Raw genomic sequence first — 26,025 nt, forward strand, 5'->3', positions numbered from 1 at the left:
GGTGATTATGAGGTCGTCGGAGATGAAGACACGGAGGGTTGCCGGAGCAAATTTCCGGCAGAGCCGAGAGAGAGATGGAGTAAGAGAGAGAGAGACAACACGAGAGAGATAGAGAGGTAGAGAGAGAGAAAGAGAGAGATACGAAGACAGAGAGAGCAAGAGGGAGAGAGCCGAGAGGGAGAAGATAGTGGCCGGAGCACCGGGGGCCATGGCAGCTGCCTGAAAAAAAACGCGCGGGGGGTGGGGGAGAGCTCGCTGGAGAACGAAAGGAGGGAAGGAGGGGGTGTTGCGGGGCTGCCGGAAAGCCGAGAAGGGGAAAAGGGAAGTGGTGGTGGTGCGGCTGGAGTGATGGCAGCGGTGGAGGTGGTGGGTGGTGTTCGGATGTGAGGAAGGAGATGATGGTGGCCGGCGAAGGTGGCTGCGGCGGCGGCCGGAATTCCTCACCGGTCGCCAGAAATCGGCAAGAGGGAGGGGTGGCGGCTTGATGTTTATGAAATAGGGTTTGTTCTTTTTATAGGTGGGTATAAATGTTACGTTTTCGGCCCCTCAAGTTTGGTATTTAGTTATAAATGGTTTAAATCTTGAATAGGTTTAAGGAAATCCACTTTAGCTCCTAGAGTTTATTTAACCGAGCTTATAAACTATAAATAACTTTATTTTGACAAACCTCGCACACGCTAGAGTGATAGTATCAATGAGTTGATGAATTCTGATTCGAATTTACAAGTTTAACCACAATTACGAAGTATAACTTATTTAAAATAAACGCGAAATAAATCAGCATGTTACAAAAAGATTACAAAAAAAATGAATATAGAACGAGACTCAAATTTGAGGAATGTCACAATACATGTGTTATTTAATTATTTTAATTGTTTATATTTATCAAACACAATTACTTTGATGTTTTTTATGATTGCAGGTGCTCGGAGCTTAAATGAGCTAATTCAGAGCTAAACAGAGGAAATTTAAGCGAGTCTCGAGATGATGTAAGCATAGGGAAACATATAATGATGGTTAAGAAGGATTCGGGAAAGGTTTGGATGAGAAACCCGAAGACGAAGCGAAAACTGTAAAAATCGGTTAACAGGAGAATGTCTTTTAGTAAAACGGTCATATTTCGGCCTATAAAATGAGTTACGAGACCCATAATATATGAATTTTGGGTTTCTCGGTGAGACAAATCTGAATCTAATGTTATCTTGGTTCGCGCTACGCGAACTGGGGGAGATGAACCCTTCACGCTATGCGAAATATCTAAAAAACGTGAAAAAACCCCTACTTGATATTATAATAAGTTTTCAGCCCCTATGAGATATCATTCATTCCAGGAGATAGAGAGGAACCCTAGGACGATTCTGTATCAACTCGGAGCTTTCGGATCGTCCAATCAGTCCATGCTTCCATCCTTTCATCAGATAAGCGAATAACTCGTGATGCCGATGTCAGGCTAAAAACCTTTGTGATCACTTTAGGCTACTGACTTTGATCGTATTCTTTGTGCTTTAATGGTTAAGAACTTGATTGAATTTGTTATTTGATTTTGTTTGACTTTTTCGATTGATTGTTTAAATAATTTATGTTTTTGTTTATCAAATCGTGCATCAACTATCTGGTTGTGTTCATCTACATTTAGAACTAGGTTCTTGTGTAATTGATCCAAAAATCGTTAGTCATTGCATGATAATCGGTTTTCATAATAAAAAACTGGTAATTAGGTAGATCACGTTCAGTTGTGTCAACAATGCGGATAGGGTTTCGTTTATCATCACAACCAGGGCCGGCTCCGACAGTGACGGAGCCATAAATTTTTTCCTATGTGTTCGGAATTTTTTGGTGTTCGATTTTTTTCCGGCATGAAAGTTTTTGGGCCGGCCGGATGGGTCAGGTCCATCATTCGACCAAATAAATAAAACACAATATCACAACCATAACATAAGTATATCGTCAACATTAAAATAAAATACAAAGTTATAACAAATAAAAAGGCTTACGTATTATAATTGTTCCTTACGCATTTTCATGTATTGAAAACAAATCATAACATCTTCGGTCGCGACAATCAGAAACGCTACCCATACGATTAGTTCGAATACTTTTTTAAAATTATGATAGAGGAGATCAAAATGAGTATATCCTCATGGATATAAAAAAAGGGCGGTGAAAGGAACTTGATTCGTCTAGTTTGTGTAAGTTTACATTTTAAAAAAAATTGAAGTTTGTTTTGTATGTTCCTCCGTTTCAAGCTTCTTGTTAGGTATATGAGTTTTTTTAATAATATTTTAGCCGTTCAAAAAATAAAAATAAATATGGATGAATGATCATGACCATTAAACAAATTATGGTGCTACACATATTATTATAATAAAAACAATGTTTGTCTAGATATAATTTTTGTGAGCACAAAGAAATTGAGAAGATTTCTCCTCAAACCATCTTCTTCTCCATGGATGCCCTTAAATTAAATGACATGTATTCAAAATGTTACAAAAATGACGACATACTAGCTGCATAAAATAACATCATTGTCTCTTTTTGAAATTCAAGTTTTTGTTTTTTTCAACCGGCGAACGGTGAAATGTTTCCGGAGATTTCGTGACACTGGGTTCGTTTGCCAAAAAGGAATGGGTTCGCTCGTTAAATCGTACCTATAAGTTATATATAAAATCGAAAATGGACCGGGTTCGGCCGAACCCGGTGACTTCTATGTGCCTCCGCCACTGGGCTCTGAGGATTTAAATACCTCGGTCGAGCCAAAATAAAAAGGCCCATAGGCCCTTAAGAGTAGTGAAATATGTAAGCTACTTTATCTAAACGACGTTGTGGATACAAAAAAATTTCGGGCCAAATATTTTTAAGTTTATTATGATTCATACCTGTTTTATTGAAATATATATATATATAAATATATATAAATTTTGATTTTTGACCCCCGAAAATTACGGACCTTTGCTGAGCATATGGCTTGCACTACCCTAGGGCCGACCCTGTTGTTTATCATGTGACCTAAACTCTAAATTTATTGACAAATGATAACACTATGTGTGCGCTTTGATAAAACTAAGAAATCTTTTGATGAAAATTGTTTCCAAACATTTCAAAAACCATGGAGGCTATAAATTAGTTGGGCTTTTTTGGATTCAAATTTGATTTTTTTATTAGTATCGTTTGGAAAAATTTGTGTAACTTTATTTTATAAGTTGGTTGTTGTTTTTGGTTTTTAGCGTCTTGCTTGGTCTAATGGTATTTGAAATTAGTATTAGAAAAACTAATAATTCAATTATATCTTTTATTTTAATTATAAAAAATGGTGATAAAAAATCAAATAAATGTCATAAGAATGTAAATAGTAACAATTCTTTATTTTTTTTATTAAGTTCTTAAAAATATAAAGATACTTTCAGACTAATTATATATTATTTTACTTTTAAAGTATATTAGTAATATTTATCTAATTCAAATAAATACAAATACGAAAAATGAAAGGTAATATGCCAAACCACTTCAATAACTTATTTTGTCATGTCAATTTTTATTTTAACCTTTATAAAGAAAAGATTGTGAAATTAATATTTTAATGTAAGTTATGTCCTCCACTCTTTTGTTCTCGTTAAAATATTGTATTAATAGGTAAAATAGTATGTTATAGCTTAATAGGTATAATATTATTTTTAGGTAATAAGCCGAACCACTCCATTATCTCTTTAACATTGAACTCAGCTTCAGTCATCGGAAATTTTCCGGCATATGTTTTCTCCTTTTTCTCTTTTTTAATTCTGTTGTTTTGTCAACGATAGATTGAAAGGTCAAACTACAATAACGATATCCATCCTCCTGTGATTCCGACGTGCCCCCGAACAAAACGTACCCCGGCCGGGTGTCCGGCTCGCACTACCCTAGAGCCGGCCCTAATCACAACCAAACTACTAGGTGTAGTAATTACTGCGCAATCAACTTAACTGAATCCGTGATCATTTTATTATCGCATTACCTGAACCTGAAGTGATCATTTTGTCTCATAGTTGTTTACAACTTTACAAGTAATCGTGTTGCGTTAAAACATTTTTTAAAACTGCTTAACATCGTTTGTTCACATAATTAATTAGTCTAAGTCATGAATTTCACTTACACTTTCCTTTGATTCCATGAGGAGACGATCTTACTTACTCGTACTAGTTATAGATATTTAAGTCTTATAAATATTTATTTTTGATTAGAGCACGACATCTACATCAAATGTCAACACTCAAGAAATGCACCTATCAAAGTGCACATTATTGAGATAATGATTTAGATAAATGTGGTTGGGTATGACACTAGAGAGAAAAGGGGTGATTGGAGCATATTACATCATTATCTCATGCATGACACACTTTTGGAATAAATGAATGGAATGCACCTAAACACACATTATTATGTTCAAAAAGAATGATATAACCTACCAAACCCTTGTGGCACATTCAAAAGAGGGTATATTTTACTAGTTAAAACCCAACTAAATTAGGTAAAAGGTTTACATATTCGGTATTCCATAGATAGCCATAATTAGGATAGTCGACCATACATTCAACTACAAGTGACCACTTGTTAAGACTAATAAAAAAAAGCCTTCAGATAAACCGATTTCATTCCGTATACGACTTTAGATAAAATGGCACTTAGTAGTAGAGAGATCCTGAAAAACATCAAATAAGCAACAATTTTATTTATTTTATTATTTTTTTGTAAATTTTTATGTACCAAAATTCCCACAAAATTGTTACCTTGCCACCAATTTCCCCTAGAGGCAGTGGGATCATCATCGCCTCCATCTTTCTTAAACTAATGAAAAAACCACATGTGACAACATTGTTAGTTCAAATCTTATGCTTGTAATATTACTAGTTCAAACATTACAAAAAGCCGAAAAGGTGTAGATGCTCACGGTATGCTGAGGGCGATCGGTATGGGTATGGGTATTTGGTGAGTAAACTTCTTGGCCACCATAATAAATCGATGAACCGAGATAGCTTGGTTCGGCTGGTTCATTTCGGTAAACTAGATTCCCAACTTTATCAACCATCATTCTTTGTGTCTTGTAATCTATGCTTTGTGTTGAAGGTTTGGCACTAGCACTTCCATATTCCTGCTTTTTGGGTGACCCTGTGCTCTTCGAGTCACTTCCTATACCCTGAAATAAACAAACAATGGTTTCAGTAAGTGTCCCATGATATAGGTACACCACCCTTATCTGATTTAACACCATCGGACGACTATCCACAAAACAGTTAGGTGAAATTTCTGACCAACAAGCCACAAAACACTTAATTATTGGTTAGAAAAGTTGTTTGAACAATATCCAGATAATCGTTCTGACCATGGGGTGGGGGGGGGGGGTTTCAGACTTTGAAAACTATTGGTAAGAAAGGTTGTTTGGCCAATATTCGGATGATCGTTCTGACCATTAACGGTCAAGCTTTGATATTTCTTTTTATCAAAACAACCACCCGACCTCTAGCTGTTCACAAAACACTCAGGTGACGGTTTTGAACAAAAAAAGTCAATCATTAAAAACTATTGGTTATAATTATCGTTTGCATAGGGCGATCAAACTTTGAAAAATATTGGTCAGAACGACCGTGTGACCAAAACATTCTTCTTCACTTCTTCTGACCACCAACGGTCAACTTTGAATGTTTTGTTTTTCTTTTTCTAAACGGCCTTCTGACCTCTACCTAGACGGCCGTTTGAAACTATGTGATATTAGATGTTGATGGTGTGTGCATAGATGGCTCCAATATTTGGTTTTTGTTTGAAACCGATACAAAAACAAAGTCGAAAGAGAGGAGTGGATACGGTGGATGAAGGACCGAAAACGGAGTTGAAAAGGCCAGATGAGGTAGAGGATGCATCCTTGGGACCAAAGAGATTCTCAGTGAATGAAGAACCTCCAGAATGCTGCTTCATGTGATCCATATAGAGTGAGAGATGAGGAAATTAGAAGACTAGCTTGTGGATGGAGATAATGAAAGGGGGTGGTGGTTATTTATAGGGACCAAAGTTTTATTTTATTTTATTTATTTATTATTGTTATTATTATTTTTTAAAGATTGTCCGAATATAAACTAATAAACCGAAAGTTGACATATAACCGAACCAAATTTTTAAACTTATAAATAAAAGACAATAAAATATATGAATGGTCCCATATATATATATTTGTGTAAGTTTTGTCCAATATTGGAATATATCGAAGATATAGATGTGAATAAATTAGCTAGAACATTGCAATATTTTCTCATAAATTAAGAAAAAAAAAGGAATGTGAAAAATATATTTTAAAATTATTATTTTTAACAGTTTGGATAAAGATGTTGAACAACGTATCTAGAAAGGTTTGCATGAAGGTACGTGTGACATTATTATAAAAATAAAATAAACAAGGCAAAATTACAAATCTTCTAGAAAATGAACCCCTAAATGACCCCTGAATGCAAGTATAATATTAGAAAAGAGAAACACGTGAAAATTAATCACACAAAAACTGTTACGCGAAGCATTTAAGAGTTTTTGAGAGGTTATTTAAGTCAGTAATCATCTACCATTACTCCATTAGTTCATTAATCAACTAATCATTTAACTCGAATACCCAATACCCCTTTAGTCCCTTTAAACCCTTAAAAGAATAACTTAAATGACAATTAATTAGTAGAAGCAATTCAGGAGTTTTTTCCCAAAAGAGTGTTTGTGAAAAAAATATTTACTAAAAGAGTGTTGGTTGAGAAATATTTACCAAACTAGTGTTTTACTCAATTAATGTTAGCTTCTCACTCCTAATCTCATTTAAATAACTTTAATTAATTATACAATTATTAAGTTAATAATCTTATTTGCCATACTTATATTTTTCTAACCATTTTAATCATTCATATTAAAAAAATACTAATATTATATAAAAGAACATAAGAAAGTATTTTATTTATTTATCAATATTATTACTTCGTACAGCTTTTTTTTATCTACGTGTAATTTAAAATGAAAATCTTAAATATGTAATATATTAATAAACAATTGCAAATGTTGACTAATCGTTATAGTTTATTTTATTATTTTTTATATGATAAATATATTAGTATATAAAATTGAACCCAAATCATATATGAGTACGTATAAATGCATTTATACTGATGTTAAACTATAAAATGCGATTCTAATTCCTCTTTTAGGTTTATTTAAAACATAAAACCTAACTTTTTAATCATAAATTAAGCACCCGTTAGTCTAACATGAACCTACATATATGAGCTCGATCTTAAACTAACAGTCTCCTAAGAATTAAACAAACCTGCAAAATTCGTATTAAGTCTATATCATGTTAGAAATACACGCTTCTAAATATGTGCTCCTTCCTAATCAATTTTTTCAATTTTGATGCTTGAATTGTCTCTTGTCTCATCCATCATTGTAGTTTGAATATTCATCGAAGATGTAGTAATATGCAAAACTTATAAAAATATAATAAACTTATATCTAAACTTTTATTGTACAAAATTAATGGACAAAAAAAATTTCTTTTAAAATCGTCTAATAACTAAAACTATAATTTTTAAATGATATAATTCACAATATATTAACTTTAACCATTTAAGACTTTTATTTATTTTTTCAACCACGTGGGTATGAAAAGAAGCATATGGAATAAAAATACTGATTTAAAAATATAATATTCTTTTAGTTGAGATTATATATTAGCATCCAGATAATATAAAAGTAATTATACTTTATAAATCATAATATGATATATTTGTATTTCAAAAAATAAAATAGTAGCTAGAATATGATAAATTAAAAATTAATTGCCTTTAAAAAAACAATGAAGTCAATAAGTGTTGGTAAATATTTCTCAACCAATGAGATTAGGAGTGAGAAGCTAGCATTAAATGAGTAAAACACTAGTTTGTTAAATATATCTCAACTAACACTCTTTTAGTAAATATTTTTTCCACAAACACTCTTTTGAGAAAAAATTCAGCAATTCAGAATTGAAAAAAACGAAAAACCTGAAATCACCAACACCGACTCTGAATAACCCATCAGGCGATTAGCTGATTAACCATTCAACCTAGCATAGAGTCGTCTATGTGGATAAACGATTAAGGTTATTGATACTAACTTGAATTTGATCTTCATGCTAGGAGAGCTATTTGATCCATTTAACTATGTAAATAAGCCACCTTGCTACAATAATTTTATTTGGTTTCTCTTTGTAACAATTATCGTCGTACTAATGAATGATGTTTTGATTTTAAATTGTACATTTTTACTTGTTGCGCAACGCATCAGAAATCTCAGGGACAACCAGTATCTATTATGCTAAACTCGTATTAGGTGCTAATGTCAAGCTTAATATATCCGGTCCACCAAAATTTTAAAATCAATGAATTGTGTATCTGATTCTTCGTGGGTCTTATTGACACCGGTCTAATCATTGTAGAATGCTATTGAGAAATTATTTGAGATATTGGACAAAGAATATAGTCTTGTGGTCATGGGCATGTCATTTGTCATTTCACATGGCACTTTCAAGGTTATTGTTACCCGAAAAACATCGAAACATGTTTGCTAAAATATCCCCAAGTGATATCGACCCTTTGAATATGCCTTTCACATACCATTGTTTATATGCGCAAGGCCTTTATCGTACAAATTGCTACGATTTGAAAATCTATGGTGTAACCTTAATTTACAGTACAAGTTATTTTTAGGAAAAATTTTCAAAGTAGTCCAAAACAATAAAGAGAAATTGAAAATAGTCCAAAAATTTGCTAAATTCCCATTTTAGTCCATCGAATTCATCTCCTTCGACACACATGGAATTGTGCCGATAGATTTCATAACTAGTGAGGTAATAACACGTGTAAAAGTGACGTGAGATTTTAGTTGAAATCTGTCTTCCACGTTATTTTTTAATCCAAAATCATCCCCTCAATAACCATGGTTTTCCACTTAAATTTGTCTGGCCCGTGAGTTTTCAAAAAAAGATGATATTCGCGTTTTATTGAAATTCATCTCCTCGAATAGCATTTCAAGTGAATTTAATCTCCTCCGATGAATTTCAAAAAGGTTTGAAAAAACGATAATTTTCCAGTGAATATAGTCTCCTAAGATGATTTTCAAAAAAGTTAAAAAAAACGATAATTTCCCAATGAATTTAATATTCTTAGATGATTTTCATAAAAGTTTTAAAAATCCAATAAATTGGGTATGAAGATAGATTGAAACTTTGCTTATCAAGAGTGGTTGTATCGGTTACATGACAAGTGTTAAGAATGTGGTGGATGGTGGTGGTGATGGACAGGGGCGGACCCACATAGTGTGGATCGGGGTCCCGGGACACCAATATTTTTTAAAAATTTATTAGAAGCGGTATATTAAATTTTTTGAGGACCCCATAAGATTTAATACTTGGAACCCATACTATTAATGTTGATGTGGTCTGGTGGAAAGTCCCTTGTTTTATCTTTGAAAGGTCATGGGTTCAAGTCTTACAAGGCTCAGTTTTTGGTTTTTTGTGTTAATTTTTAATGTTAATCAATCATTTGATTGCTAATGTTGCAATGATAACTTTGGAAACATTCAAACACCTCTAAAATACATATCATTGTTTTCAACTTTATGCATGGTTTTCTTTAGAAACATTCAAACACTTTAAAATATCAGTTTTATTTTTCACTAGTTTAAATTAATGGTTTTCAACACATGCTTATGAAAGGGTGGATCTAGGTTCTATCTCAAAAATGTTTAAGAAAGGGAAAACAAAGTGTTTATGTGTCAACCCGACCCATTTTGACCCGTTCAGGTAGTGATGATTGAAAAGAAAGTTTTATTATGATATTGTTTTTTATTATGTTCTTCGCCTCGACCCGACCTGAACAACGACCGACCCGAAAAATTTGAACACCGAAAATATGGGACCCCATTGGCAAAAAATCCTGGGTCCGCCACTGGTGATGGATGATGGTGGTGGTTGATATGGGTATGAAGAAAGATTTAATCTTTGGTTAACTATCAAGTGTCAAGAAGATGGTGGTGAATAGTGGTGGTGGGTGGTTGATATGGGTTTGAAGAAAGATTCAATCTTTAGTGACAAAATGCATGGAAAGATTTAAATTTTGGAAGCAAAATGTATGTAAAGATTATGAGACTTTAATGTGTTTGGCTATAAAATGATGGTGGTGGAAGACGGAGGACGGTTGTGAACTATGGTGGTGGTGGTTGATATGGGTGTGAAGAAAGATTCAATCTTTGAACATAAAATGCATGGAAAAGATTATGGTGGTGGTGTGGTGGTTAGTGGTGGAGTTTGAAAATGGTTAGAACAAACCATCGGATCCAATAGATTTGTACTAAAATTCATCTGAAGATATTAAATTCACCTAAAATGCATCCGAGGAGATAAATTTCAATAAAACGCGAAATTCGATGACTTTTGAAAACTCACGGGCCAGACATATTTAAGTGGAAAACCATGGTTTTTGAGGGGATGATTTTGGATTAAAAAATAACGTGGAAGACAGATTTCAACTAAAATCTCGCGTCACCTTTACACGTGTCATTATCTCACTGGTTATAAAATCTATCAGCACGATTCCATATGTGTCAAAGGAGATGAATTCGATGGACTAAAATGGGAATTTAGCAAACTTTTGGACTATTTTCAATTTCTCTCTCTTCTTTTATACTATTTTAGGAATTTTCCCTTATTTTTATGGTATATCATTCGCTCATTTGATCCTATATAGTTTCATTGTAATTTACTTTTCATGAAATAATTGCAAGATACAATCCAGTTTTACATGTCTAGTGATCAGTGGCGGATCCAAAAGAAAAATTCAGGGGTATAATTTTTTTTTTTACTTTTTTTTTAATTTTTCGCATATCAAGAAAGGGTTTTGTTATATGAAAATGACGGATTATTAGGTTTTGGATTATACGATAAATAAATTATTAGGTTTTGTCATTTGTGGATACATTCCCTATCCTAACATGTTTTGGACGCTTATTAATGGCAGTGGATGAAAGGATACTTCCACAGTTAAGTGTGTTAACATGGAAGTAATATCAGGATGGACGACCTCATGGGCAACCAAAGGTAAATCTATGATGACGATGCTGATATGTTCTTGCTAAAGCAGGCAATATTATGGTATAACGACTAGCTGGGCTGTTACATAATATACTGACTTGTTGTTTATAGTTAATGGATCAAGCTGAAGGTACTTTAACGCATCACCATTGTAATTTTGATAAGAAGCACTTTATAAACTTTTTATCATCATCTACAATATATGCCATAATCCAAAGAAAAGAAGATAGATTATGATAATGAATTAAATTAAGTTTAGAAGGTATATATAAAACTTTATGTTAAGTGGATATTTGGCAAACCATATCTTTTGTAAGTAAGCACGCCCTAATGGGGTATCGAGGTGACAAAAGGTTGTTGATATGTGTAATACTCAAGTTTAAGAACCTTTTACATATATATTAACATAGCTTGGGGTCCATTAGACACTATTTTAATGCTCACTTTCACCCCTTTAAAAAAGAAAAGAATTAAACTATTTGGCCCATTATAGTTTAAATAAATTGCAAGTAAGTTGGTTGGTTTGTCCGGTTGAATCGAAGCCGAACACAATACTCCTAGAAATTAGAAAACGAAGAATGGACTAATGTAGGATGAGTTTGTCTTCTCAAGTTTGGATGAGTTTGTTTTCATTGGTTTTTATTTGGACCGAAGTCACCAAACCAAAATTGAATTGAACTGAATCTGAATTCACCTTAGAACCAAGACTGAGAACCAAACCAAGTATGCTGGTCTCAACTCAAATACTCTGGTTACTCGAAGACAACATTTCAAATGATACAAGGCGAGTTAAGTACCTTAGTTATAAGTTACTCTATAATAAATTTTATTTAACATTAATATGTATTTAATCTTAAGCATGTTTTGTAAAATAAAAGCATCAATTTATTTAACAAATTACATTGTCTAAAAAAATATTTAGTTGATACTTTTATATACCGACGTTAGTATTAACGTTTAAATTCTTTTATAATCTTATTAGAAAGTAAATTAACACAAAATGTTTGAAAACTAAAAATTGTTTTTTTGGTACGTATTCTCTATTTTCGTGTCTAGAAACAAAGAAAAGAAGTAGTTGTCTATAACCAAATCGAAAGATACCTAACTAGTCTGCTACATGGACCACGATGTTAAGTAGAAATTTAAATTAATTAAGCGCTTTAAATAACAGGCATAGCGGCTCAAGGTCTAGGTGACATGTGCAAGGAAGGAGCAAACTAGAGGTGATGGACTTTCCTTTTGTGAGGTAGTTTGTCAACGTAAAGTCTGTAGAAGTAGACGACTTAAGACTAGTCCACGGGCTTGAGGTGGCCTCTCTCTCCTCTCCCTCCGGCCTCCCATACGCATATATAGTTATATACAAACATTAGATTAACTACGAATATGAAGTTGTTATTGGATGAATAATATAGGCTCAAAACATTCTAGAATCGTCTTTTCTAAGTATTCAAGACAATTACATAATTCTCTCTATTTACAAAAGTTGTATATTCTTCACATACATGAAAAGAATCCATTAAGTGATAACTCATGGTCCTTGTTTAAATTATTTCTACTTTTGGCATCTATACTGTTTTCTTTGAATGTGCCTATCCATTTTTTTTTCAGTTGTAGTAGCTTTTGAGGTTTCATTTATGTGGATGCTAAAGTGTGAACGTGTGGCCCGTTAAAGAATGTTGTATATTATACATGCATTATATATCTATGTACACGGACAAGGGCTCAGATAAAAAGACCAAAAAGTTTAAAAAGACTAATTGTTTGGCAATCTTGTGCTGAGTAATTAGAGATATGACTGATTAAGAGGTAGCCTCTAATCGGTTAACATGTTTCTAATATTTATCCATTAAGAGACCTCAAGAACGATTAAGAGATGTCTTTTAGTAAACCAAACACACTCTATCTCTAACTGATTTAGAGATATTATGTATGAAGTGAAGAGGGGAAAAAAACACGGTGGCAATGTAGCGTTATTATGCTACAGTTTTAAAAGTAGCACAACTTTGTTATAATACTTTATTTTGTTGTAGCTTACTTATAATTATGCTAAAATTTGGCTAATTAAGAAATTGCCACCGCCCCTTTTATTATTTTTAAAGTCCAACGTCCTGACTGCTTTTGTTTGTCTCTTTAAATTGTGCTTAGTGATTCGAGCAAAAATTTTGTTACATGATGTTGAGCAAAACCCACACGACACATGCCGAGGTGCACAAAATAGGTATTTTTAGGAACCAAAACCGGTTATGAACATGTTTTGGGAATAGTCTCAAAAGTCAAGAACAGGGTCGGGTAGGAACCGGTCCGGGTATGCTCCGGTATTTGACCAGGATTTTCGAGTTTTTATTGTGTTTTGGCAGGTTCGGGTTTGGGTTTTGACCAGGTAAAGATGGAACTGGTTTCAACTACTTCGGGTACGATTATTCTGAGAAACCAATGCATGGGGTTCGTATCCGAGGCTTGGGTAGGACCGGGTCCGGTTCCGGGTCAAGTACACCGGGTCTGGTCCGGAACCGAGTTTTGTGCCCACTTCTATCCACAGGCCACACGGCCCACACCGTTACTGGCTACCTATTTCTCTTTTATTCCATGTTCATGTCTACTTTAAATGATTTAAGATTTGAAGTCCATGTTTTTTCTTTGTCTAAGGGTACATGCACCAATCGGCCGGTGTCCCAATGGTTGAGTGTTATGTGCCTTATGTTCAAGGCTTGATGCAAAACTACCATCGAGCTGGGGGTCTCACCGGAAGCAGCCTCTCTATTCCTACGGGGTAGAGGTAAGGCTGTCTACATCTTACCCTCCTCAGACCCTACCATAGCTTTGCTATTGGTGGGATATACTGAGTACGATGATGATGATGATGTTTTTTCTTTGTCTAACGGATCCCGTTAAGATTAGATGAAGGCCCAAAACTAAGAGAGGGAAAGCCTCGCCGTATCTTGGCCTCTTAGGTCCTTTTCGAATTACTAGATGAGTGATTAGTCAAGAGGTGCACAAAATTGATTTTCGATTCAATTCGAATCACTGAGAAAATGATATCGAATTGAGTCAGAGCAAGTCAAAACCGGTTCTGCCCGTAATCAGTTTGGTTTTAAAACAAATTTATAAGAGGAAAATGATCTGATGAACCGGATCAGTTAAGTTTTATTGTTTTAACATGTGTTAATGAAGAAGTACTCAAACCGTTTTGTTTCAAAATGGTTTTTGAATCAAATTGGTTTCCATTTAGAAACTGTTTTCGAATCGCAAACTGGTTTTGATGTGCATATCTAGACATAGTCATATAACCATTATCCAATTCCTTACCAAACTTTTTCTTTCACATTAAGTGTAAAACTCAAAACATCAATTTTCATTCAAGCGTAAATGTGATTACAAAGCAAGTATTTATAGACAAAAACATATAATGTAAACATGCTAAACATATACGCTAACTACATATATGGTAGATATCAACATTAAGTTATATATCTTATTATGGTGTCTGTTAATTTAATTATTAACAATGATTAAAAACATAGTAACATTGAATAGCATATGATAATGCTAAGTACACTATTTAGGAAAAAAAACTAGAAATTTAACTTACAATATCTAGATAAACATCAACATATAGTGAGTGATGGCTCAACCTTTTTTTTTTTTTTTTTGAAGCTTGAAGCGGATGTTGAAATTGAGGGCCTTTTTGTTAAAAAAATTATTTTGCTTTTGATGCAATGGTTAACCTATCATGCATAATTATAAACCAAATTAACTTATTTTTTATTTTTGAAATTGAAGGATCATAAAAAAATAAAATAAAATAAAATCATAAATCGCTTGCTTTATTTCAATGCCCTTTGAATCATCATTACTCTTACAGCCACGTAAGCAACCTTTATAAAACACTTTGTTTATTCACGTATCATCTTTTAATACAACATCAATATTTTTGAATTCCAAATAAGAAAATAGAATGACACCCAGTTAACCTAATATCAACTGGACCAAATTATTTGACCAAAAGAAAACAATGAACAAAAAACATATTTTAAAAAGTAAACGCGACAATCGGACTAGTAACCCTGTGAACTCCATCACTCCATACCAACGAACCCGAAAGAGCACTCGATCCAATTGTCGCATCAACCGTTACCACAAATGATTGCTTCTCACCCACCTCATTGAACGAAAGACTGCTCGGGTTAACCTTCACCACCAGCCCCGAGGGTGCAACCACATTAGCCTTGTATGAGGAATCTGCTGAACCCACATTAGTAACCGTCCTGTTAAAGGTTCGGGTAATGCTACCCGATTGTCTAGCCGAGAGAGCGAAAGAAGGATAGTTTAGGTCCCACACGGTCGCATTAGTAGCCGCTGAGCAAGCACTTGCATCACCCGTCACGATTTTTAAATTGGTTGCGTTATAACCTTGGCCACATAAAAATGACACGTAATCTTGTTCTCCGGCATCATAGACCAAACCGGGGTCAATGGCCTTTGACGGGTCGATATGGCCAGAGCCATAAGCAAATTCGGCATCAGTATTTTTGGTTGGACTCATTGGTGCGGCTGTAGTCATAAGGGCTGACTTTATAGCGGCAGGGGACCAAGTCGGGTGGAATGATTTAACGTAAGCAGCGGCCCCAGCTGCATGAGGGCAAGACATGGAGGTCCCGGAGATAATATTAAATGGGACAACACGGGTGTCACCTTCTTCCCCTGTGACGGTTGTAGCCTCTGACCACGCGGCTAAAATGTCCACTCCAGGTGCGGTTATATCAGGCTACACATATAATTATATAAAACATTAACTTAACATAAGACATAACCCTTTATTTCTTATAACATAACATAACATAAATAGACACCTAATTAAAAAAAAACCATGTACCTTAAGAACATCTAGTGTAATTTGGCTTGGGCCTCTCGACGAGAAGGAAACCACGGTTGGGGCTGCTTTGTCAATAGGCTCAATACTCTTTAAGATGTTTGCAGTTGGTGTTCTATCAAACACAAACACGAAAAAACTTGTTATTCGTCGGCCTTGTGTGGAAAATTGAAGGATACGAGTAAGCAATGCATTTGGTAGACTTACGTAGTCGAATTTATGTAACTTAGAACAGAAACTCCATCCTTGCTATTTAAATATGTTGTTGGCAGAGGATAACTGAAGGCGAAATCATCATAGCCCAAATCACCTTCGACCACGGCACCACTTGCACCCGACAATAACACGTTAACCGGTGATGTAAGATCCTTGCATACCACAATTTTATTTTTTACTAAAGTTGGGTCTAATGAATCCTCCTCACAGTATCTGCAATTGTCATAATAGACTAATAGTAAGCAATACTATAGATACTTTATTTATAACATAAATTAAAAAAAAATATAATTAGTTTGCACGAAATCATGTCACGTTATGTTTACGATTTTAATGAAAATATTCGTTTATTACCTTGAGTCTTCTGATGTAAATCCTTGCTTTGTATTAGGCACTGATCCACCATAAACTATCGGATGAACCGCACCATCGAATGTGTTTATAGCAGGCCCCTACACGTACATTTATACAGTTAAGAGTATAATCATCCATATGAGATATCTCAGAATTAAAAGATAATAATAAGAGATTATTAGGAGAATGAACCATATCAACTTATCAAATTGAAAAAAAACTTGACTTTTTTAAATAACCAATGAACCAGAGACTGACACGTGTATTTTATCATACTATCATTGACCAAAATAATCAATGAACCAGAGATTGACACGTGTATTTTATGATTTTATTATAGTGTGACCAAACTAACAGATGAACCAAATATTTATTCCTCACCTCATAAGTCACATTGTTTCCTAACACAACCTGCGTTAAAAACTTCCTATCAATGCTGCTAGCAGCAACCGATAACGACCAAGGCGACAGGTTAGTAATCGATCCTGGAGTAGGTCCATCGTTTCCGGCAGAATTCGACGTAAGAATCCCATTCTTCATAGAATGGAAAGCTCCTATAGCAATAGAATCTTCAAAGTAATCTAAAGGGAAAGACCCTCCAACTGAAAGTGAAATAATATCAACTCCATCGGCTATTGCATCATCGAAAGCCGCTAAAATATCGGCGTCTGAACAACCACCAGGGAAACATATCTTGTAAACGGCTATACGTGCTGATGGAACACCACCTCTAGCTGTTCCGTTGGCTAAACCTAACAAGCTTGCGTTGTTAACTGCACGTCCAGCCACGGTGGATGCAGTGTGTGTGCCGTGGCCCTCGATGTCTCGTGCTGATAGTTCCTCGTTTCGGGCGAAGCCCTCGGTGTCGTAGTATTTTGCTCCGATGAGTTTGCTGATGATCATTGTATGTAATGTTGTTAGTAACAATATAATGAAAAAGATTAGGGAGAATGAACATAATTTTCTTTTAACGAGTCTTCAAAATGTTTGTTTGACCAACCAATTTTCAAAATATCCACCTTAAAACACGTAAACTTGATCACTTTATTTAATCATTATTCATCTGGATTTTTAACTAATCAGATTCCGCCAGTACTTCAAAAAGTATCGTCGAACTCGGATGCCAAAATAAATCATGTCGGACGTATAAGTAATCCCGTTGGCTCTGGTCCTTTTTTTTTGTTAAAAAAAGGACTATTTATGGCGCATGACAAAATTCAGTAGGGTAAATATTTCGTCGAGTAATGATTAAAAATGATGGGTTGTAGGGTTTAAGAGTTGTCATTCTAAGAATTAGTTGGTAAAAAGTAAAATGAATATTTTGTTAACATTTGACCGGTTAAATAGACATTTTGGTCAATATCCCGAAAGGGTAATGGGATAATACTGAACTGAAATATTATACTTGTTGCAAGTGAAATTTTTGGAATCGCATGAGCCCTTCCATTTGGCTGGTGGAGGGCCAAACCCGTCGTCTTTAAAACTGTCGGATTCTGGCCAGACGCCGGTGTCTAGCATGCCGACAATGACGTCGCTTTCAAGAGGTGCTCTTTTGACATCTTGAGGAAAGCCCATGAAGTCCCATGATCTTGTTGTGTGTAGTTGCTTATTGCGGCTTGGGAATACCGACACAACACCCTCCATTCCTACGTGTAAACGACAGAATGTCTGTAAGTATATATATATATATAACTTTTACATAAATTAATTACATGACTGTTTGACCTCATAGTTTTATCATTTAAGCAACTTGTGATGCTTAATGAGATATATTAATGGAGTTCAACACTCATGTCCAAAATTCTTTGGTAATCTATAAGTAAACTGTCCGACGATAACTTTTTTTCTATTGGAGATCTATAGTCAATTACTGAAAGAATTTTTCGTCAGTAATACTCCTTTGTTTAGTACTAGTAACAAGATTTCACTCACGAGCTAGGCGGTCTTTCTCATCTTCAGTGAGCTTGGCAACGAAGCCATTAAAGCTCTTCTTGTAGCTCCAAAGTAAAGCTTTTGATGCCCGGCTGTCGAAAGTCATCAAAGATGTTAGTGATCTTCATGTCATAAATTAAATATACAAAGGAAAACATTATGTACAACTCAATACTTCTACGTAGAAGTATGTTGTTTTTTGGTAGTATATCGAATTTGAAATAACTTTTGACCGTCACGAGCAATAACAGCTAATTACCTGCCGGTAACTACTTGTAGCATGTTAGTGTGGAGTGCCTTAACGGATAAATCACTCTTTGGAAGGTCACCCATGTACACAATGTAAGTCTGCCAAACACAAATAAATGTTATCATGTTAACCAAAAGAAAACTATTAAAAGCACATAAAATAAAACATGTTGGTTATTATCAGATGCGGAACCACAAGGGAGGTCAAGATAGTCCACTAATCCTCGGTCACAAGAATTTGTTGGATTTTTATACACAAAACTGATATATTTCTATACAAAAACGTAATTTGGACCCTCAGTTGTAGCCATTAAAGAAGAGAGTCTTATGATGACCCCCGATGAATGAGTCATGGTTCCGCCACTTATCGTATAAAAAGGTGGTGATATATTTATCTAGCTTGACAAGAGAAATTAATAATGCCTTGAGATCATTGGAGTCGGTTGCTAATGTTTCGCTAAAGATGAAAGAATATGTGATGGTGAGTAACAAGAGCAGTTTTAATGCAGGAGATGCCATTGATTTCAAGATGATACTAGACTTTATTTATGCATGCATATATATAGGAAACTCAACTTCATTGTTTTCTCAAAATAAGTCATCCAATGTTGTTGAAACCATCGGATTGAATGTACTACAAAAGCCGTCTAAGGCGTGTTAGACAATGTTAGGTTAAGAATCCCCGCAGGTTTTGAGCTGTCACTTTTTATCTCAATAATTATATGTGTCATATAATGTAGTTAAAAATTGTCGATCGTCCAATCAAACCGTGCTGACTGTTGAAATAAGCATAGTGATCATACAAAGTCTTGCCACCCTTTATGCTTCCTCGTATGTTTTTTAATATTTTTTGAGCTGACTTGTTTGTGATTTGTTTAGCTTATAGTCTGTTTATGTCCGTCTTATAAATGAACGGATGTTAACAAAATTTAATGCCCGTACGTACGTTAAATAAAGTTAAATGAACGGATTTTTTTATCTTTGTTTATCCACGATCAAAATTTAGTATCATATGTACGTGTCCATATTATCATATATATAATTATACATATATGTTTAAACATTTTTATCTAATATATTTATACCTAAATGCTTACTATAGAAAATGATTATTACGTACGTATAGTTTAATTAACTATAATATTTTTTCACAAGTAACAATTAGAAACTCTATAATATTTTTTTTAAAAGTAACAATTAGAAACTCGATCTCTACGAATAAACATTGACAATCATATATATTTTTTTTGAAAAGGACATACACAAATAAATATCGTTTTAAGTCTTCTAGCATGTTCAATTAAATTTATACAAACAGACACAGATAAGCCTACATTCATGTTCGTCCAGTTCATTTTCAATCCTGAACACCATCATTTTGTTATATGGACCAATATCGTCTTCAAGAGTACCAATTACCACTTACAATTCTTATTTTTGTTATGTTACCACTAAAGAATCTTAAATACATAGTTTCAAATTTTCAATGATTATATTATCTTTTGTAATTGCATAATTTTATTGTTGGTGCATCATTCAGCCTTAATTTTGTCTTGGAAATTTTCGAAAGAATGTAGTATACAAACACTTTTTGATCATTACCAAATTCTCTTCCAACAAGTATAGTACGTATAATAATGCACATTTTTTTTATAAAAATATATTTATTTCTTACAGAAAATTGATTTATATTCCAAAGTGAAACTTAATACATCACATCTAGAGAAAATGTTAACCTGTTCTGTAAGTTGAATATAGTTTAGGGGTTTTTTTGAAAGTTTTCAGTTAAAGTAGTTAAATGTTTTTCTTTTCGTAAGTCTTGTTCATCCGGTTATTCTGTTTATTCCTTGTGGAGTTGGTATCCTCTGCAAATCTAATCTCATTTTTACAACATTAGCATTCCTGAATGTTTACCCTCTTTTCTTCGATCTCGACTCGTTGTTATTTATACATTTGGTGATTTAAAATTCTTTGTTTTCCCAAATATTTGTAGGAATGGCATACAAGGTGGATCACGAGTACGATTACTTATTCAAGATCGTCTTGATTGGGGATTCAGGTGTTGGAAAATCCAACCTGCTTTCCAGGTTTACCCGGAACGAGTTTTGTTTGGAATCTAAATCCACCATTGGTGTTGAGTTTGCTACAAGGACTCTTCAGGTTTTCGTTTTTGTTTTTTTCTCTGAATGTTGTACAAAAATGCACGACACTAAATGAGCCGAGCCTCAAACAAAGCTCGTTTAGTTATCGAGCCTGAGCTCGAGCCCTGTATGGGAAGCTCGTTTACGTTTGTGGAGCCTTAATGAGCGTTGTATATTTTTTAATTTTATCTCTTTCAAACTTCTATGTATTAACTTTACACTGCACAACCGAGGTTTGGCTCATTTAAGGTACTACACGAGCACGAGTTGAGCTTAGGCTAGTTTAAGGTTTTAATCAAAATATATAAAATAATTAAAAACGTATATAAAGTAATTAAGAAATAATAAACGAGCCACACCCGAGCTTGAAAAAAGACTCACGAGCAGAGCTTTAGAAAAGAACTCGAAACGAGCTGAGCTTAAGCTCAAGCTCTTGAAAGTCAAAACAAGCCAGTCTCGGGCTCAGGCTTGGCTTGGCTCGTTTACACCCCTAGTAATCTAGTATACAATGTGACGTTTCAATGACGGAACAATGTTTTTAGGAGTGAAATTGATGTATATTTATAGTGCCTGAAAGGTGTTTGATGAAAGTCCCCACAGAGGTTAATTGATCCTAGAATGTAGAATCACAATCACAATGTAATGCAGGTTGAGGGGAAGACAGTGAAAGCACAGATATGGGACACGGCCGGTCAAGAAAGGTACCGAGCGATCACAAGCGCATACTACCGAGGCGCAGTAGGTGCACTTTTGGTTTATGACATAACGAAGAAACAATCATTTGAAAACATTGTGAGGTGGCTTCGTGAGCTGAGGGACCACGCAGACACCAACATTGTTCTTATGTTAGCTGGAAACAAATGTGATTTGAAGCATCTTAGAGCCATTTCAGAAAATGAAGCACAAGCTTTTGCAGAGAAAGAAGCACTTTCGTTTCTAGAAACTTCTGCACTCGATGCACATAACGTGGAGAACGCGTTCCAGTCGATTTTGCTTGATATTTATCATGTAGCAAGTAAGAAAGCCTTGGCTGCACAAGAAGCAGCCTCTTCGGTTCCTACACAAGGCACCACTATTAAGGTTGAGAACAATGATTCCAAAAGGTCACTTTGTTGCGGTAATTAAGTGTGTATTATTCTTTAAACATGTTTGAGTACACGAATATACACTTGGCGTGGCGTCTTGATGGTAAACCTAAATATGTCACGCGCTTGCTCCATTGATGTAACACAAGAAAACAAGAGTGAAACAAAGGAGAAGATGGATTGCTCACTGCTAAAAGCATTGGCATTTATTGTAGGCATATAGAACTTCCTATATGTAATATTCGTTTGACCTTCGTATAATATTATTTGTACAAACGGTCAATACTTCGTATATGTAATATTGTTAATTCCTGACACGACACGAGAACAGTAACCAACCAGTCACACAGGAAAGCTTCCGGTTAAGAGAATGTGATCAAGTGTGCGACGCAAGCCATACGTATTAACAGCTGCATTAGCAGCTCTAAATCCGCCTCCATATGCTGGTGTAGAATCATTAGCTATTTGATGCTTGAAGAACTCGCCTAGCTTATTTTCTAATCTTGATTTTCCACCTTTCTTTGAAGCCGAAGATGATGATGATGACGATGACGTGGCTGCTGACGTGGAACTTGTTCCCGACATGATCTCTGATTCAAGCCACATATATGAAAGCACTTGACATATACCTTCTTCCACTTCCGGATTTAGGTTTCGATAACCTTATTTAAAAAAAAATAAAGCATATTATTATGTGCACAAATTGATGATAATATTTAGTTTCTAGTTAGTTACCTTTAAAGCGCAACCAGCTATGCATTAACTCATGAGCTAGAATGGCACCGGTTAGTAACCTTGGGAGACCGTAAAGAACAAGAATAGCTGTAACTTCACATCTTCGGGTCAACTTCTGAGGTTGACTTCTCGTTCCTATCAACCCTTGACCCCCAACTTTCGGCTTTTTTTGTACCTAAAACACACAAAATCAGATCATATCATCATTCTGATCAAATAAAGATTGAAAATGACCGAAAATAGTAAGACTTACACTTGCAACAGTCTGCTCCTCGGAGAGACAAAGACCCCGTGTCTCGGGCATGTTATGGAAACCATATGTCTCTTTCACAATAGCTTCATTAAGGGCTTGTCTTTCAACAAGTAACATGGGAACTTGTTGTTCAAGTTTCATGTTCATTCCTTCATAGTAGTCTCTAATAGTGTGGTAAAGCGGTTGGCAGTCACCGGTATCCATTATTGCAGATTCCATACAATCCAAACATAAACTCCGCCCATCTCCTAACGACACGTATCTTGTGTTCACGGACTTTAAGAAACAAAAACATTAAAAAAAATCAAACGATTCGATAATAAGATTAATTAGACTTGACAGATTCTGAAACGATACCTCTAGTCGTTCACAACTACAGCATCGTGCAGTGTTATCATGTTCGTGTACAGGACAATATTTCTGTGACCAGAATGGATGGCATCGATACTCGATCAATCCGGCTCCGTTAGTGGGAATCTTTAAGAAAAGTTATATTCACATATTAGCACTATAAAAGTTAGTTGCATAAAAGAGGCTTAAATTTCAAATGTTTGATAGTTAATTACATATTGTAAGCAGACTTCACACTTTGGATGTGTCATGTCTTTGAAACAGTTCTTATGGTATGCATCCTTCCCTGATAATGAGAACTTAAACCAACAAGAAAAGATATTATCATTTGGCCGGTCAACAAAACATAATGACAAAGCAAATAACAAATTAATCACCTCTTGTTCTGTGATCGGGTAACGACAAACACGACAACAAAAGCATTCGGGGTGATAAAACGTCCCCATGCATCCTAAGTAGTTTCGATAACCAATGTCACGGTTGCAGCCACCGCATATTCTACAAATATCATAATTAGATAGCCATTTTTAGCATTTTGGGTTGAAAATGCACAATGATTAATGTCTAATTGTGTATTATAAGTGCACCTATATCCTATTGGCTGATATTCTCTAGGAACATAATTAGGAGGATATGAAGAATGATGGTCATCTTGAACTGCTTTAGCATGGTTATTTTCATTGTTAGGTCGCAACCCGAATCCTAAACAAATATAACGCAAAAGTGTTCATCTTCGGTAAGTTAACAGTAGATTAAAAAAAGGATGAAATAATTTCTTTTAGTTGTAACATCTTACCATTTGGTTTGTTTAAACCTTCGGCCAAAGAAAGTGAAATTGCTCGATCTAATTCTTCCCTCTCCTTATCGGTTCTCGCTCGATTGTCCTGATTAAATTTAAGAAATTTTAATATTTGTTATAACTAAGTTATTAGTTCATAAGAATATTAATCAAGATGAAAATTTGGGTGATCAAGAAAAGTGAATGCTTTTTAGTTTTTAGCACTATAATACAAAACACACTTTTATACTTTTTGCAACCAATTAACATCATCAAAAGTTGAGTTTTGATGTCTTCTAAACTAAATAAGCAAAACAATATTTACCAATGATCTCGAAGGAACGCGTAAAACCATGTTTTCGTCTCCAATATACTGCGAAGGACGCCGATGCGTGCCACCGACCAACCCCCGATTACTAGAACACCCTTTAAAAAGCTTGCTCAGCCATCTCATACACCAAGATTTCTTCTCTGTGTGTGGAAATTTAGAAACAAATTAGCAAATTTCACATGTAAGATTATTGTCTAACATCTAATCTCACACTGTATTAAACGTACGTCCGAACAGAGGCCGGACAGTCATTTTAACCAAAAATTTTTCGTAATGGCAGTCCAGATATTAGCCAAACGGCCGTTCTGACTAATAATTTTCCAAATTTAACCTTCTATGGTCAGAACGACCCTTTGGATATTGTTCAAACATCCATTATGACCAATAATTTTCAAACTTTGACTTTCTTTGGTTAAAACAGCCGTTAAGAGTGTTTTGTGGACGAACGCTTGAAAAATATCCAAACGGCAGTTATGACAAAAATAAAATAAAAAAAATCTTAAGTTTGACCACCTATGGTCATAACGAGCAACGGCCAATTTGACCAATAATTTTCAATATAATTTTTTTTTGTCAGAACGGCCGTTTAAGTCTTTTGTGGACGTCTCTGTTTAATAATGTGAAATCAGATGGATGTGGTGTAGCTTTAACATGACCCTTAACAAAGGCAAAACTTGTGTTGTTTTTGCATACCGTAAGTACACGGCGGAGAGAGATGAGAGGCCATGTGTATAGATTCGGTGCCGGAGATTGAAGAAGGGAAAAAAGCAAAGGCGTGAGTGAAAAGGACAATGAAAGAAAAAAGGAAGGTAGCTGCAAAGAGATAGGCATGATGGCATCATTGATGATTGATTATTAAAGGTTTAGTTTTAGAGAAAGTGGAGAAATGAGAATCTATGATGGCGAAAGGTAAGCTATAGTTTTCATTTCATAATATAGAGAGATTCGTTCTTCACTTAGAAAGCAAAGAAACAAAGATAACTGGAGAATATATCTTGATCTCAAGAAAGTTAATGGTTATTGGTCACATTGATAAATAAATTATTGGAGCAGTGTATATATATGTCATCTTTGGGTTTGTAAGTATTGGGAAGAGTGGGAGAGAAGAGAATTGAGTTTGAAGCTTTGTATACAAGAACATGGTTCCGGTTTTTTTCGCATAGTAAATGAAAAATGAAATAAACACACAATGTGACATCTAATTTCACACCGTTTTAATTGACTGTTAGGATAGAGACCGGGCCACTTTTGATCAAATATTTCCAAGGATCGAAAATGGTCGTAACAGTCGTTCGAATATTGTCCAAACAACTTTTATGACTAGGGTTGGCAAAAATAATCCTAATGGATTTTTTGGGTCATTAGACGTTAGACCATCCTATGTGGGCAGTGTGAGGGCAATTTAGGGGGGTTTTAAAGCCTTAAAAACCATAGAGGGGCATCAACCGCAACATAGGATGGGGCGATAGTGTGAAGAGCTATTTGGGCATGTTGGTGGGGCCACCATACTTTTATCTCTCCCTCTCATACACACGCCTACATATATGTATGTATATGTATAATGGGCCGGTAAATGGGCTTTAAACCATATAGCGACGTTATGGA

The 26,025-nt window shown here is 34.8% G+C and overlaps 4 protein-coding genes across 4 annotated transcripts; 1 reads left to right on the top strand and 3 right to left on the bottom strand.

The window, feature by feature from the left end:
• Positions 1-4,455: 4,455 nt before the first annotated feature.
• Positions 4,456-6,049, bottom strand: LOC143629211 (uncharacterized). The gene is made up of 4 exons (XM_077098543.1): positions 5,836-6,049; positions 4,925-5,170; positions 4,764-4,821; positions 4,456-4,675 (listed from the first exon to the last, which is right to left on the bottom strand). Exons 1-4 carry the CDS (start codon positions 5,953-5,955, stop codon positions 4,659-4,661), a joined length of 441 nt encoding a protein of 146 aa, XP_076954658.1. The 5' UTR covers positions 5,956-6,049; the 3' UTR covers positions 4,456-4,658.
• An 8,938-nt stretch (positions 6,050-14,987) lies between these two features.
• On the bottom strand, positions 14,988-18,850 carry LOC143629279 (cucumisin-like). The gene is made up of 8 exons (XM_077098587.1): positions 18,757-18,850; positions 18,498-18,589; positions 17,971-18,211; positions 16,947-17,457; positions 16,566-16,663; positions 16,203-16,424; positions 15,999-16,110; positions 14,988-15,890 (listed from the first exon to the last, which is right to left on the bottom strand). The coding sequence occupies exons 1-8, from the start codon at positions 18,828-18,830 to the stop codon at positions 15,156-15,158; spliced, it is 2,085 nt and encodes a 694-aa protein (XP_076954702.1). The 5' UTR covers positions 18,831-18,850; the 3' UTR covers positions 14,988-15,155.
• Positions 18,851-20,741: 1,891 nt separating this feature from the next.
• On the top strand, positions 20,742-22,012 carry LOC143629281 (ras-related protein Rab2BV-like). Its single transcript, XM_077098590.1, has 2 exons — positions 20,742-20,906; positions 21,536-22,012. Exons 1-2 carry the CDS (start codon positions 20,742-20,744, stop codon positions 22,010-22,012), a joined length of 642 nt encoding a protein of 213 aa, XP_076954705.1.
• A 122-nt stretch (positions 22,013-22,134) lies between these two features.
• Positions 22,135-25,162, bottom strand: LOC143629280 (protein DA1-related 2-like). The gene is made up of 10 exons (XM_077098588.1): positions 25,114-25,162; positions 24,415-24,560; positions 24,108-24,195; positions 23,899-24,013; positions 23,689-23,809; positions 23,527-23,610; positions 23,318-23,437; positions 22,961-23,236; positions 22,708-22,882; positions 22,135-22,634 (listed from the first exon to the last, which is right to left on the bottom strand). The coding sequence occupies exons 1-10, from the start codon at positions 25,145-25,147 to the stop codon at positions 22,315-22,317; spliced, it is 1,479 nt and encodes a 492-aa protein (XP_076954703.1). The 5' UTR covers positions 25,148-25,162; the 3' UTR covers positions 22,135-22,314.
• Positions 25,163-26,025: the final 863 nt, after the last annotated feature.

The sequence above is a fragment of the Bidens hawaiensis genome, unplaced genomic scaffold, assembly GCF_021521415.1.
Source record: "Bidens hawaiensis isolate Kalapana, Puna unplaced genomic scaffold, B.hawaiensis_p1.1 tig00005179_1, whole genome shotgun sequence".
Lineage (NCBI taxonomy): Eukaryota > Viridiplantae > Streptophyta > Magnoliopsida > Asterales > Asteraceae > Bidens > Bidens hawaiensis.